The 15,834-nt window shown below is 46.0% G+C and overlaps 1 protein-coding gene across 1 annotated transcript in view; it reads right to left on the reverse strand.

Annotated features, from left to right (window-relative positions):
* The window catches only part of NALF1 (NALCN channel auxiliary factor 1), a 602,338-nt gene that overhangs the window by 30,432 nt on the left and 556,072 nt on the right, over nt 1–15,834 (reverse strand). Inside the window, exon 2 of the mRNA XM_047756407.1 lies at nt 3,731–3,902. Within this exon, the coding sequence (XP_047612363.1) occupies nt 3,731–3,902 (172 nt within the window). The remainder of the gene's footprint in view (nt 1–3,730; nt 3,903–15,834) is intronic.

Consider the following 15,834-nt stretch of genomic DNA (forward strand, 5'->3'; position numbering starts at 1 on the left):
TCGCTGAGTCTTTTGCTGAGACTGACTCTTGGAGGGCGATTGCTCGCCTCCGGGGAGCCGTGAAGTGGATGAATCTCCGCTAGTAGGGAGACCACTACAGTTAACTATGCGGAATTTGAGGGAAATGCCATCTCTTCAGCGCTTGATGATAAATCATTATATTTTTCAGCATAAAGAATGGAAATAAAACCATTTATTTATTTATTTTTTCTTAAAGGAGGAATGACTGGAGGCAAGATGAAGGCCAACCCACATGGTGAATTCCTTTCTTTCTTTCTTTTTTTTTTTGTCGTCTTTTCTAGGGCCGCACCCACGGCATATGGAGGTTCCCAGGCTAGGGGTCAAATCGGAGCTGTAGCCGCCAGCCTATGCCACAGCTCATGGCAACACTGGATCCTTAACCCATGCATCGAGGCCAGGGATTGAACCCTCAACCTCATGGTTCCTAGTCAGATTCGTTAACCACTGAGCCATGATGGGAACTCCCGAATTCCTTTTTTTTTTTTTTTTTTTTGACTGTACCCACGGCATATAGAAGTTCCCAGGCCAGAGATGGAATCCGAGCTGAAGCTGCAACCTCCACCACAGTTGCAGCCATACTGGATCCTTAACCCACCACTCCACAGCAGGAACTCCCTTGATGAATTCCTTTTAATGAAATTGGGTCCAGTGACTGTCATTCACTGACTGGGGAGGGGAGGGACCGGGGCGCGGGGGGGGCGGGTGGGGGGGCATGGCTGTGAGCTTTGCCATCCCAGGGCCTTAGGTCGTCTGCAGCCAATGGGGAAGCTAGGAAAAACGCTCCCTTTTCTTGACTTGGTTTAGACTAATTCTGCCTGAGCACCGAAGATGTTTCATTCAAAGTGCATCAAAGGCTTGTGAGATGACAGCATCGATTCAAATGTGCCTCAGAGGTGAATGACTTGCATCCGTGTATCGATCTGTAGGAGCGGAGCCTTCAAAGACTGTGTAACAATGTTTGAGAACACATGCTTTATCTGCAATGTCTTTCTAGTTTCCCTACAAATGCGAGAGGTCACTGGGGGTTTCGCCCGTAGCCCCTGGGAGCTATTTTTTGTGTTCCCTGCTTCCCATAGGGCGACGTTCTGGGGGCCGTGGTGTCTCGGACCCCCGTCAGGAGTGACCAGGCAGTGGGTGATTCCCACCAGCTGCACAACTCAGGGGACCCCTGTGACCCAAGGTGGAAAGGATGGATGCTGGTGACCAGGACACACAGAATCCTTCCAGGAGGCCTGGTCGCCCCTTAGGCAAGAGGGTCCGTCTGAAAATGAGTACAAAAAATGTCATCGACCTCAGAGGCAACATACCTTCAGAATTTATTCTGCACGTTTTGTTTTGTCTTGTTTTGTTTTTCTTTTTAGGGCTGCACCCACGGCATATGGAGGTTCCCAGGCTAGGGGTCGAATTGGAGCTGTAGCCCCCGGCCTACCCCACAGTCACAGCAACGCAGGATCTGAGCCACGTCTGCGACCTACACCACAGCTCATGGAAACGCTGGATCCTTAACCCACGGAGCGGGGCCAGGGATGGAATCTGCAGCCTCATGGATACTAGTCGGGCTCTTTATTCACTGAGCCACAACGCAACTTCCTACTCTGCACATTTTTGAGAAGTATAAAAAGAACATAAGCCCAGGTGACAGAAGAGCCAGGTCCCCAAATATTCGGGTATGAGATCCTCCCGGAAAAGCTTCCAATGTCCATGATATTCCCCCCGGACCTGACTAAAGACAAATCTCTCTTTTCCTGTCTGTTTTCCTTAATGACGGAGATGAAAAATCTTGATTTTAAAAACCTCCAAGACAATTAAACATATAATACAGACTTTCTCCACACGTTGGGCAGAAAGAGATTAACCTCCATGCTCAGCTTTCTGGTGGTTTGAAAGTGTACAGGCAGGGAACGCAGGGCCAAGCCCGTATTTCAGACCCAGACACGCAGATGAGAGAGCAGGAAGCAGGAGAGATGAAGGCAGATGCCTCGCCCTTCTTTTGAGGTTGTGTGTGGTCTGTCTGCTCTGAGAACCTGGCCAAGCTGCTGACTCCTCCAGGAAAAAAGCTACACGCATGTGAGTGAACACAGCTGCAACATTTCCATAAAATTCCACAGGTTTCTCAGAAACCCTCAAAGCACGGACACCTCATTGACCCCAAAGTCAAGAGCTGACAGCCTTATCTTGATGGCCATTTGGTGAGAGTCTGAAGTGGAAGACAAATAAACGCATAGCCTGTGACTGATGAACTTTGGCTCAGACTCAAAGGAAGAGAATGTTAATATCTCCCTTCCCTCTCCACTTCCTTCCTTCTTTCTTCTTCTCTCTCTCTTGCTCGCTCTGTCTTTCCAGCAGAGACGAACTACATGAACAATGAGCTCAGTATCGAATCAGTGGAATAAGAAAATAATTGGTAAATCACTTTACATTCCACAAATCACCTCCTTACGTGCAATGGCCATTGCCTACAGCTGACCCGTCTCATACCTCTCCTCTCCCGGGAATCCTCACAGCAGGCGTGGGGCGGGGTGGCGGGGGTGCTGTGGCTGATTTATTGCTGAGAAGACGGTGGCTTAGAGAGAACGCAGAGTGGCATCAGGATGAAAGCCCGTGTCTCTTAACCTTCATCCAGATGTTCTTCCCACAAGGCTGGGCAGCATCAGAAATACTCATCTGGCGTGTTGGCAGGTTCCAAGGGGAGATCGTCTGCTGGACTCTCTCTTGACGGAGCATCGCTTGGAAGAGCGTGGCTAATGGACTGGCATGGGTTAGATAGATCTAATACGTGATCTAGAAAGACCCTGATAAGTCCTCGTGTGGGTCATACCAATACGTCACTCTGCTTAGAAGAGTTTCATACAGTCTGTTATAAGAACAGGTTTTCAGGTTTCTTCGTATTTATGGTAGTGTCTTATCCTTAAAACCTGACAACGTGCCACTCAAGCCATCTCGCGTCAAGGACATCCGGAGTACTTTGTGAGGGAGAGAATATACAGCGACAGCTTGGATTATCCCGTCAGTACAGCAAAGTGGATGGTCCCCACTTGTCTATCCACCGTCTACTTAAAAAAACAACCTACGTTTATCCTCTACATCCTAGTCTGTGCCTACATTGTGCAAGGCTTATGAATATCCAGACGTCGAATGTTGCTGTGGGTGTTTTGCCCAGCCTGGGTCATTTGTTGGAAGAAATAAACATTATTAATGGGAAATGTAAGATAAGATTGTACCTGGCCCTTGTCGTGTGACTCTAACACACACACACACACACACACACACACACACACACAAATAACTTAGGTGGACATTTCTTCATATTCTTCATACTTGTTTAAGCTAAAGAAACATAACACTTCTCAAAGAATAGGCTTGGGACAAAAACCTGATACCATTTGAAGAAGAGACATGATTTTCCAGCCTTATCCTATCATCTGTTCTTAGAGTAATACAAAGATAAGGCAGGTAGAACCCAATCAGCTCTAAGTCAACTTAAGCAAAGGCATTGTTTTGCCCTCGGAACGAGCCTTTTGCAAAGTTAACGATTGCGGTCACAGTTAGATGACACATAATGCAGCATTTCTGAATCAGTTTTGGGGTCCTCTCAGGGCTTTTGTGGAGGAAAGCATGGAATAGTACCAGCCACATCTTCAGGGTTACAGTGGAAGGGGAGCAAGTCCACCACGAGGGGCTGGGTGCCAGCACCCGCCCTGCACTCTACCTGTACAGATGAAACTGGAGAGTCCCCCGTAGATGACTTCGTCATTGTCGGGCAATATGAATGGACATCTCGTCTGAACCTCCAAACAGTATTGCTTGCAAGGAATTGTCTTTCTGCAGTTAAGCTGTGCGACTTCAAAGTACTGGGAACACAGCCAGGCTTTGTAGACAATCTGAAAAAGAGAAGAATCAAAAATAGGGCGGGATGACAACAATTCTGACTAATAAGGGACGTGCTGTACCGTGGGGAGCATGCTGTGGTTTCAAGGGATCATAAGAAAACTCGCACTTGGGGAAAACGTTTTCACACAAAGCCAGCTGCTCCAAGTGATGTCTTTGCAACAGCGTGATTACGCGAACGCCAAAAGTCGCGTGGTGCTGGAGCGGATGCAGCTCATGTGAAAAACGGGAGTTAAACAGGCCCTGAAGTTTTCAAACTCCCATGATATATGCGAAAGGGACTAGTTGAGGATCCGCTGTGGTTATTTTCCGCAGGGTGCGCCTCCAGCCCTGCAGACGCATCAGCTATTCCCCCCTTGGACACTAGATGGCGCCGAGTCCTCTGCAAAGATGCCCCAGCGGGCGGTGCAGAGGAGGACGCGAGTTAGAGCTTGAACCTCAGGGCGCAGAACCAGCAGCGCTGGACATTTGCCTCGATGACTCACAGCAGATGCATTAACTACCTCTTCTTCCGAAAGCCCAGAAACACCAGACATAAATCAGACACTTTACGTCGTGATGTGGTGAGGAGCACGAGGCAGGAAACCGCATCAGAGCCACAACTTGGAGCTTTAGATACTGTAATCCTATTTGTTAACTATTTGTCTGATGTAATGAAATATTGAAAGGGCTACGGCTTCGGCTGTCTCTTCCTTTTGGACAGGGGTATTAGGACAGTATTGAAAAAAAATACCCTTTTCTAATATAAAGGGCAAACTGAACCTAGTTCCAAAGAAAAGAATGACAGTTTTCACCATCAACAGATGGCTGAGGCTCAGCTACTTCCCGGACCTTTAGCTGATGTCTTCTGTTTATCTGTTTCTGGGGTTCATACTATCCCGGTAAGATTCCGTCATCTCTGTCCTGCCTGGCAAGGTGGATGGTTTACATGCACACCAAGAGATGGTAAATACCTGACAGCAATAGCAAGGGCTCGAGCAAGTATTTCTCAGCTTCATGCTCTGTCCTAAGCAGGCTACGTTATGTTTTCCCATGTAATTCTCACCACACACATAAAAGGTAACTATTAGTCAGGTTTGGATAATAATTAGTAATGGAAGTAAGTAGACAATCTCGAACTCAAAATCACATTCTGTAGAATTCCAAAGCCTGTACCCATCATAATTATGCCACACTGAACCTGAAAACACTTCCTGCAAGAACTCTCACAAGGGAGATTCTGGATTAATCTGAAATCAGCTCTGAATTGCATGTGTCTGGTCCATGTCCACTGGTATAAGGAAGATGGTATTGAATTTTTAATAAAGAACTCTTTCTGGGTTTGTTCAAATGAAGTTTGATTCTTTGATCAAAGGTGCCTTAGTAGGGGCACAATGGGATACAGATGAAATCCAGATACAGGTTTAGATAAAAATGTAATTTTCTCTGCTGTCATCCGTGGTTCATAATTACCACATAACTTGGTAGGAAAACATCCACGTAATTAGTATTCTTATAGGTCTTTTGAACAGGTCTTAATATCAGAGTGTACAATAGAAATTGCACTAGACGTCATACCATAATAACTGAGGAGACTGCTAAGATTTTTAAAATTTCATCCGGGAAACGGCGTGGGGTGCGAGCACAAAGGACAGGGTGGCAGGGTGCCTTCATGCTGTCTGCAAGAGGCGCAAAGCATCCATCTCAGAGGAAAGAAGAAGGCAGTGGTTTCCTAACCACTCTTTGGGGAAACGGAAGGCATTTTCCAAAATGCCGTTGTTCTTTGGGAAACAGGATCTAACTCACAATATACTACATGACATTTTACAGCATAAGCTGAGCTACAGGGACGGTCAGTGTCTGTTGTTTGTGGTTTCTGGTCTAGGTTTTCTTTTCTAGGCACTAGAGGAAGTTGACAATGTTTACGTATAAACCCGGGACAACAAAAAAGTTCTATCGTAAGGCAAGTTTGCACTCGGCTTCCTTCTGGGATCCTAAAGGCTAGCGGTAGCTCCCTTCTCTTAGGGAAGTCCCCTGCGTAATTCCAGAAAATGACATGTACTTTTATGGCTCAAACTGTGCTTTCTGCTTCTCCTCGCCGTTTGTTTTTGCACAATTTTTCCAGTTAAAATGGTTTTGAAGAGCCCGCCGCATCCTGTGGCTGCTCTCTCCTCTCTCATAGCCGATGGGGCATCACATATCCAAGTCTCTGGGGATGTACACACACCCGCTTTTCAGCCAGGCTCCTCAGCACTGCCCACTTGGAACGGGTCCATTTTTATTCTGGTTCCCTAAATGCCATCTCACCTAGATGCCCTTTGTAGATTTTTGACTTAAGAAGCTGATACATCATCAAAGCAGTTGCTATAAGTATCAGGTAGTGGTGACGAAAAAACGTGGTCCTGATGTGTCCAGGCACCAGCAGGCTGCTGATCTTCCACAGGCCCAAAAACCTCTCGGCCAGAATTCCCTGCATCATCAATTCTTGTGACCTAAGCCCTAGACTTCTGAAATGCAACCGAAGACTCCTCATTTGAGTCTTAAGCATTTCCCACAGTTTTAGGGCTAGGAATGCAGTATGTCAGAAAGCGGTCAGGGAAACTTCATGAGCAGTGAGAAAAAGACTGTATATAGGGAGTTCCCATCGTGGCTCAGTGGTTAAGGAACCTGACTAGTATCCACGAGGATGTGGGTTCGATCCCTGGCCTTGCTCAGTGGGTTAAGGATCTGGCGTTGCTGTGAGCTGTGGTGTGGGTCGCAGATGTGGCTCGGATGCCGGGTTGCTGTGGCTGTGGCTGTGGTGTAGACCAGCGGATACAGCTCCGATTTGTCCCCTAGCCTGGGAACTTCCATATGCCGCAGGAGCAGCCCTAAAAAGACAAAAGACCAAAAAAAAAAAATTGTATATATACCACATCTTCTTTACCCATGAGGCCATTGACAGCAACATGGATGGACCTAGAAATTCTCATCTAGGTGAAGTAAGTCAGACAGAGAAAGACAAACATCATATGCCATCATTCATATGTGGACTCTTAAATGTACAAACAAACTTGTTTACAAAACAGAAACAGACTCACAGACTTAGAAGACAAACTTACAGGTACCAAATGGAAAGGGGAGGTGGAAATTGGGAGTTTGGGTTTAGAAGATACAAACGACTATCCACCAAATAGATAAACAACAAGGTCCTACTGTAAAGCAGAGGGACTCTAGTCAGCATCTCGTAACAACCTACCATGAGAAGGAACATGAAAAAGAACGTGTATGTGTAATCGAGTCACTTCGCTGTAGAGCAGAAGCGAGCACAACACTCTAAGTGGACTAGACTTCAGTAATACTAAGAAATGAAAAATTTAAAATAAAAAATCAAAACCAAAACTATACTTTCAAAACAAAACAGTAAAAAAGTGACAGATAATGGACGGTTCATAAAGATCTGTACAAAGGTAAATCATGGGTTTATTCAAATAGTCTTTCTTTCACGTATGCACTTCGTAATATTGTTTTGCTTGTTATATTCAAGGCATATTTGAGGATAAAAAATAGAGGTGCAGATTTTTGCCCCTAAAGATGTAAGGTCTAGTAAGGAGAGTAAAGCTGAGAAACACCTAAACATAATACTCTTTGAAAGGCAAAGTCTACATATTAGGTTTGGAAAAATAGTTTTAAGAAACACTGAGATGAAGGTTAAAAAAAAAATAAAAAGGGTGAAGCCCTCACTGTTGTCTGTGCTATCAGAAGGAACTGCTATGTGCTGAGGCCGGTGGCTTTTGATTTTTTTTAAAATATGAAATAGAGGATACAGGCACGAGGGAAGACAGAAAAATACTGGCCAGAGGAGATGCACAGAAATGAAACGGGCTGCCTTGTGAGGTGCTGCGTTCTCTATAACCGGGAAAATTCAAGTAGAGTCTCGATAACTCTTGCCACGAGATGGGCGCTCGTGTCAGGAGACGGAGAGACGCACACGCCTCTGAAATATAGTCCCCAGCGCTGGTGCCCTTTTAGAGTTTGTTGGGGGGGGTGGTGGTGAGAAAGATGTTTCGCGATGGCACAACACCAAAGAGCCAAGATGACTCATTTTTAAAAGACCTAACGGATTTTCAAGCAAAAGCATGATAAAAAAATGAACACACGTGTCTTTTTTCATCAGGACTCCGTAGCAGAAGGAAGGGCAGGAATCTTTTTCAGAATGGTTGAGCCTTCTCCTTCGGAGAGACCTATTAGGTCGTTGCTTTGCAGTGGCACCGAGCAGTATAAATGATGACATGATGCTAAGCAGTAATTTTGGGCGGGAACAAAAACACATTTAAAGTCTCTGGTGACCCATGAGTGGCTAAACCACTTCTGCTGCTCCTTTGTCTCCCTGTGGAAGTAGCTGCGATGGCCAGGTGACAATGCCCCTGAGGAATCTCCGGGCCGCCCACCCCCCTCTGGAAATGACCTTGCCTGACAGCTGCCCCTCCAACAGTCAATAGGAAACAGTCTCAAGCCACAGTCTAGAAGAGGCTAGAACCGACGCCGTTATTAAAAGGGCCTACGTAAGAATGGCATTTTGACCTCATGGTTGGATAATCGTTCTTTTGCTCCCAGAGCATTTTCTCATTTGTTATTTTCCCCCACGAAACCCTCGAGGCGGGCTTGGGAAAGAGTTTACAAAGAAGCTGAGTTACAGAGAGGTTACAGCGGCAGGTGAATGGAACTCAGGCCGTTGCTTTCTTCGCTGGGACCTGCGGTACCTGGAACTCTTCTGAGAGGCAGAAGAAAGTGACAGCAGGATGACAAAGGCTGGTTCTCTGGAGTCCCCAAGGGGGGTGTGTGCCAGGGTGGAAAGGCCCTGCAGATTGTCCAGCTCCGCCTTGCATTTGAAGGCGAGACGTGGAGCCCTGGAAGATCGAGGTGACGGCACCCCCAATACCCGCCCTCCTGGAGACGGTTCGGAGGAGGCACACGTCATTGGGAAGGCATCAGCGGAGTATTACGCATTCCCGACACAGCTGTCTTGTTTTGTTTTGATGGCACGTCATCCGACACCTGCCCTTTCCAAACTGTCTTAAGTGCTGTGCGGTGGGCTGTCCTGAGCGGCACCCCCCGCCCCCCGACTCCGGGCTGACCTCTGGGTCCTCTCGGCACCATCACCACTTTAGAGAGCCCCTCTGCTCCGTGGGCCTATCTGAAGATGTGACCCAAGCGTGAGGAGCAGAGACGCGATGCAAGGGAGCTGGGGTCTACCCAACTCACTTCCAGATTCTACAGCAAGACCATTTTTTGTTTTTTCTTGTTTCGTTGTTTTGTTTTTTAAGATAATTCTCAGTTTTCTGGACAGTTTGGGTTATAAAGGCACGAGCGTGGTTGAGACAAAAGTCCCAGGTGTCAGACCAAGGGTGGGTTCTCTGTTCCCTGATGATGGGGTTTAGATTCAGCCACGTGCTTCTGGAAGGGGATGCTTTCCGTGTCGAAAGGATGAGCCTGAAATGGTCCCCATTTTGCTCATTACACGTTAGAGCCGGCGCCCTGAACAGTCATAGTTGCTCACGCTCACCCTTCTAAGTGACGTCAGCGTGACGTCAGCACGCACCCACCCGGTCAGGTGCTCGTGACCCTTCTTGGTTCTGGACGTTCCACGGGACTAGGGTGCATCCCTGGGGCCTTTCACAAAGTGCTTAAGATTAGTATTTTCCACCCCGCTCCGGGGGGCCTGGATTCTCAGTTCTTTTAAGTAGACCTGCTTCCCTTCCCGCAAATCTACATCCCCGTTTTAGAGCAAGGGAGCTGATGAATATTGCAAATATATGTTAGCAGGCTGAAAAAAAATGTCAGTTACGATTTTTTATTATTAAGGAAAATGTCAGGTATTAAAAAAGGTTGTCCTCTTCGTATTCGAAGGCTGCTTTTTCCTTTCCCCCCAAGTATTGCTAAGGGCTGACTCTTTTTGCATTTATGACATGTGTTGATGCATTTTATGAGATCCTTTGCTGTCAGCTCTAATGCGTTAGTGGCCTGTGTGTGCGGCGCGAGTGGGGGTGAAATAATTGGTTATGTAAAAGCAATAGTCTGCTATGGCAACTGCCTCGGGCTAATGCACTTTGATGCACAAGGCATGTTGTTGACATTAGAAGTGGGGGAAGAAGTCAAAATAAATTTCCGCGTTCATGTGTCTGAATGTCTTTCTTCTATGTCTGTGCCAATGTCTGGTGAAAGCACGCCGCACCCAGAAACTGGAAATACTGACGTATTTTAAGAGGGAAACAAGAAAAAAAAAAATCCTTGCCTAAGGATGAGCCAAGGTATAAGGAGACAGGCTCCTTGATCCGCCAGAGACGGACAGGGTTAGCACGCCTTGTCCTGTGGGGCTGCCTCTTGGCTCCCTTTCCTGGAGAAAATGCAAATGTTTTCCTGTTTTTTTCTCAGTGACCCACTTTTTGGATCCATGTCTAATACTTGGTCTGTTCCCCTGAACTTGAGAACGTCCCTTGCTTCCCGGCTCTGCCCTACCTGTTCAAGTGCACTCACCCATTCTCACCACCATGCCAGAGCCCTGGCCTGGGTCCCTTCCGGAGAGGACATCCTCTGAAAAAGGCAGGGCCAGTCTGGCTCCATCTGCTAGTCAGGTGTGGTACCTGGAAGTCCACAGACCCCTGATGGTAAAGATGACAAAAAGCAAATCAACTCCCCTAGTTTTTCTGAGTAGAAGATGCCCCCATCCAGTGATGATCTGAATGGGGTTCAGGAACAAGGGAAGCCAGAGAATTTGTCCAGGTGTCTCTGCAGCTGTCCAGGGGACACAAAGCCAGCTTGCTTTCCTCTTTCCCTTCTTCCTCATCAGTGTGCGCCTTGCGTTGTCTGCGTCAACGGCCACCTTGCTACGGCGTCTTCTTCCCCTTCCTCATCTCACGACTGTTTGGCATCAGCTGGAACCACTGCACAGGGACTGTTCTTTGTAAGCAACCTGGCCTCTGGGATGATAAACCCAGCTGCTCAAATTGGCTGTTTTCCTATGTGACCTCTTGCCAGCAATGAGCAACACTGATCGAACTCTTTCTTGAAATGCCCACTCTCCTGATGATGAGAACCCATTTATCCTGGACTTCCTCTCCCTCCGCCAACCACCACTTCACTGGTTGTTTCGTCGTGCTTGCTTGTTTCCTCTTCCACTCCCCAGAACGTTGATATCCCTCAGGCTCCTGCTCTAAACTTTCTTCTGTGCAGTCCTTCACGGTAATTGTCCACTCTTATGATTCTACTGTGGTCTTCAAAACAGTGAAGCCTAAATCTTATTTCCAAGGAAACTCTCATGTTCTCTCTCTCTCATTGGATCTGTCCATAAATTGTGTTCTAGATGTCTTTGTTTCAGGGGGAAGCAAGACATGAGAAGTCTGGGTGTCACCTACCTCCACGGCCTCCTGTTTTTTCTCACAGCCACTTCATCTCCAGGTCCTAGGAGCCCACCTCCCAAATAGCCACTCCCAATCTCTCGACGTCTGTTGACCCTCTTGTTCCAGCCATAAGCATCACTCACCTAGATGACGTGCCCGTGGATGTACCTTTGTGCCTTTGGTCAGGGTCCTTAGCTGTGCCTCCGCCTCCGCTGCCCTGCATGCTGCTCCCCCTTCCGCCTCGCTCACACGGCGCTCAGGTGGATTCCTCCCCATCCTTTATGACCAGAGCAAGATTTCCTATCCCTGAGCTGTTAACCTGCTGCTCTAAAGCCTCTGAAACATTCTCTCCCCTATGGACTTAAACAGAAGGTGACACTCTTTGCTTGTCTGCTCCCCTTTCTATGCTCCGATAAAAGGACCTTTCTCTGCTCCCCTTTCTATGCTCACTGTTGTCTCCCTGTGCCCTGGGGGTACCTGGGAGAAACCGACCGGCCGTGGTCCATGGAGTGATTCTCTTAGGAAATTCACGTGGGGGCCTCCAGGTGTGCACAGCGCTGTCTGGTGATTTGGCTCATGTGAGCCAGTCCCCCTGCACAGAGCAGACTCAAACCTTGAACCTTGGTGTGCTTCCAAGATATTGTACCCTATCCTTCCCTTTTGAGGAATTGGAAAACTCCTGATTAGGGTGCACATAAATCCCATAGAAATAAAAGTTTAAAAGACCACTTCATGAAATGAACCTCTCTTTCCACACAGATAACTACGGTGTAGGTGCTGAGACAAAGCACGTGGTTGGCCCTGCAGGCAGAGAAGGATTTCCACACAAGCAGGCAAGAGGTAGATCAATGTGCAGGAGTCATGCGAGGCCCCCAGAGCGCCAGAGGGGAGCGTGCTCTGACCTTGTCATCTGAAATGGACGAGCTGCATTGGCAACTTAAGGGCCCTAGGATTTTCCCCATGATAAATGAGCTCTGGCTTCAATTCAAAGTCACTGGCTGCATTAGCCCCTAACAAGAAAGCAGCCTGTCCTTTGAAGCTTAAAGGCACTGGCTTCTCCTCTCTGGCTATGGAAGTCTTAGATGGCATCTCCTCCCAAGAGAAGGCTGTTTTGTGTTCGTTGAGAATCCGTTGGTTAGTGTAGCCACCGTTATGGCTCCTCTTGGCTGGATCTTCTGGAAACACTGGCTGCATCCCTTTATATCAGCGGTTGCTGCTTCCTTCATGTCACGGTGGTGGCTTCTTTCCCTAAATCCTATGAACCAATGGCCCCTGAAAGTTTCAGACTTTTCTTCTGCAGCTTCCTCACCCTCTCAGATGTCACAGAATTGAAGAGAGTTGGAGCCGTGCTCTGGATGAGGCTTTGGCATCAAGGAATGCTGTGGCTGGGCTGACCTTCCATCTTAACCACGAAAACGTTCTCCATGTCAGTGATAAGGCCATTTTGCTTTCTTGCGATTTGTGTGTTCACCAGAGCCATGCTCTGAATTTCCTTCGAAAACCTTTCCTTTGCGTTCATGGTCAGACTGTTTGACGCAAGAAGCCTAGCCTTGGGCCCATCTCAACTTTCAACCTGCCTTCCTCAATGAGCTTAATCTCTTCTAGCTCTTAAGTTAAAGTGAGAGACACAGGATTTTCCTTTCACTTGAACACTTATAGTCCATTGTAGGGCTAGCAATTGGCCTAATTTCAATATCACTGTGTCTTAATAGGGAGGCCAGAGGACAGGGAGGGAGAGACGGGGAATGGCCAGTCGGTGGAGCAGTCGGAGCCCATACGCGTTTATCAATTAATCTGGCCATCTTATATGGGCATGTCTGTGAGTCCCCGAAACCGTTATGACAATGACACCAAAGAACACTGATCACGGATCACCGTAACAAATTTGACAGCAATGGAAAATTACTGGAATTACCAAAAGGGTGACACAGAGACACCAAGTGAGCAAATGCTGCTGGGAAAATGTTGTCAATGGACTTGACGGACCCAGGGTCGCCACAAACCTTCAATGTGTAAAAACACACAGGAAAAGGAAGTGCAAAAACTGAGCTATGCCTGTGCTCAGCTATTCAACTGGGTATCCTCAACGCATCGTTTACATGCTGTGGGTGTGACTGTTCCAATTTAGAAAGGCGCAACCTAGGATTCAGAGACCCTTCAGCAATCTGGCCGACGTCCCACAGCAGAATACAGCAAGGTCAGGATGAGATTTGGGGTCATTTTGCCCTGTACTCCTACCCGGAACCCGATGTGGTTTATTGTACTCTGCAGGCTTCCAGTGTAAACAAATACTAACCTGATCGTTTACATAGGCTGTTCCTGGGTTGTGAGAAACATCTCTTCTGGGGGTAAGCTTTGAGGCTTTAAAGATTCTCAACCTTTCATAGTTCATTTCGTCTCAAGAAGATATTTTAGCAACTGCTATGCGTTTTTGCCTGCAGTGAAAGATTTTAAATACAGCAAAACATCACAGGGTTTGTGATCCTATTAACACGTGCTCAAAACTCCAAGCACTAGTGACACGAGTAATACTATTGTTAATGAGAAAAGAACCAGAATTATGTCTGGGAAAAAACTGCCTGTCACGAGAACTAACGGCCACCACCAATCAGGAAGCTTCTTTTCCTAGTCCGGTCCTAAATTCTCACTTCTCTCTGTGTGTCTCCTCCTAGTTCTCACATGAACATTTACTCAACTATTAAATTATACGGAACTGCTAACAATGCATCTTTTAACTCACACTTGCTACACGTTTGTCACTCCATCCATTTAAAATCGGAGCATATTTCCCTTCCGCAAATATTTATTTATAAGACATAAACTCGAATGATTGCATGTGCACATTATACAACGTACAAAACACAAGTGCTTGCAAAGAACAGGATAAATGATACAATAACTGGACAGAATTTTAATAGCTTGTCACACAACAATGGGCCGTCGTGTGTATATCACCTATGAAAAGCCTGGATAAGTTAAAAAGAAATTGTAAAGCTATTAGGTACGGAACAATTGCGTAAATACTGAGATTGTATTCCGCAGACATTTAAAACTGAGCATGGCCTGAACTGCGCAAGCAGCTTTGGGGCATTTTATCTGACTGATGGGACAAAAACCACAAATCCGAATGAGGCAGGTCTATCTCCACCCGCCAATGAACACTCCCCCGTGGGGGCTGGGCTTTCCAGCCTCAGCTCTGATTTCTTCAGTGAATGAAGGGGTGGGTGTCTACACAAGCAGAAAGTGAGTCCACGCGGCCAGGAAAGCAGGTCTGTGCAGGTCTCTCCTGTCCTGTTTAGGAGGATTTATTTTCTTGACCAGTCTTTTGGTTGTTCTTATTATTTTTTAAAACTGGAAGCTAATGGTACCCATGTCCTCTGATGCACTTTTTTATGGACACTGGGAGCTGGACTCATAAGCCACCTGGTGCTGATTTTTGTAGCAAGGACAGTAGTAAAAACTAGCTACTCTTTGTTCTGGTTGGCGTTACTTAGCTGACTTGGCAGGTCAGATTTAAATATGTAACTGCTTATCCTAGATTTACTGGCATCTTGTGAAAGTTAAGAAAATGAAATACCCCTATGCTCATACTGGCACTATTTACAACAGACAAGCCATGGAAGCCACCTAACTGTTCATGGACAGTGGAATGAATAAAGAAGGTATGACACACACAAGCACAAACAAAATGGAATGCTGCTCAGCCATAAAAAAGAATGAAATAGTGCCATTTGCAGCAACAAGGATGGATCTAGAAATGACCATACTAAGAGAAGTAAGTCAGACAGAGAAAGACAAATGTCACATGATATCTCTTATATGTGGACTCTAAAAAAAGGGTACAAATGAACGTATTTCCAAAACAGAAAGAGACTCACAGACAGAAACCAACTTATGGTTACCAAAGGGAAAAGGGGGTCAGGATAAATTAGGAATTTGGGATTTACAGATATAAATGGTAAATAAACTATATATAAAATAGATAAACAACAAGGTACTTACTGTCTAGCCCAGGGACGTACATGCATTATCTTGTAATAAAATCTAATGGAAAAAATCTGAACAAGAAAAAAATGTATGTATAATTGAATCACTTTGCTATATGCCAGACACTAATACAACATTGGAAATCAACTATTCTTCAACTCAAAAAAAATCATTTCTTGAATTCAGTCAAGATACATTAACCCCCTTTCTGCATATTCTGAAGCATCCCAACAGCTTAGGGAACATGGTTCTTCCTGAATTTTTCCATGTTTTTCTATTTTCTAAGTAAACACCGAGACTAAGCAAAATGGATTAACATTTTAGATCATGTATTTGCCTAAGAAGTCAGAAAACATGTGTTTTCCAATGATAAAAATAGGATGTTTCAGGTAAGAAGCTTGGGCACAATGGCTTCACAATCCAAATTAAGACGACAGGTTCATTTGAAAGGTAGGACTTCTGATTTCTTCCCTAAAACAATTTTTAACTGGGTCTTCCTTGAGTTCCATTTCCTTTCACAGTAAAAATATAGTGCATTTATATACTAGTGTAATATACAATGTGAAGTTAGTGAAATATA

The sequence above is a fragment of the Phacochoerus africanus genome, chromosome 13 (assembly GCF_016906955.1).
Source record: "Phacochoerus africanus isolate WHEZ1 chromosome 13, ROS_Pafr_v1, whole genome shotgun sequence".
NCBI lineage: Eukaryota > Metazoa > Chordata > Mammalia > Artiodactyla > Suidae > Phacochoerus > Phacochoerus africanus.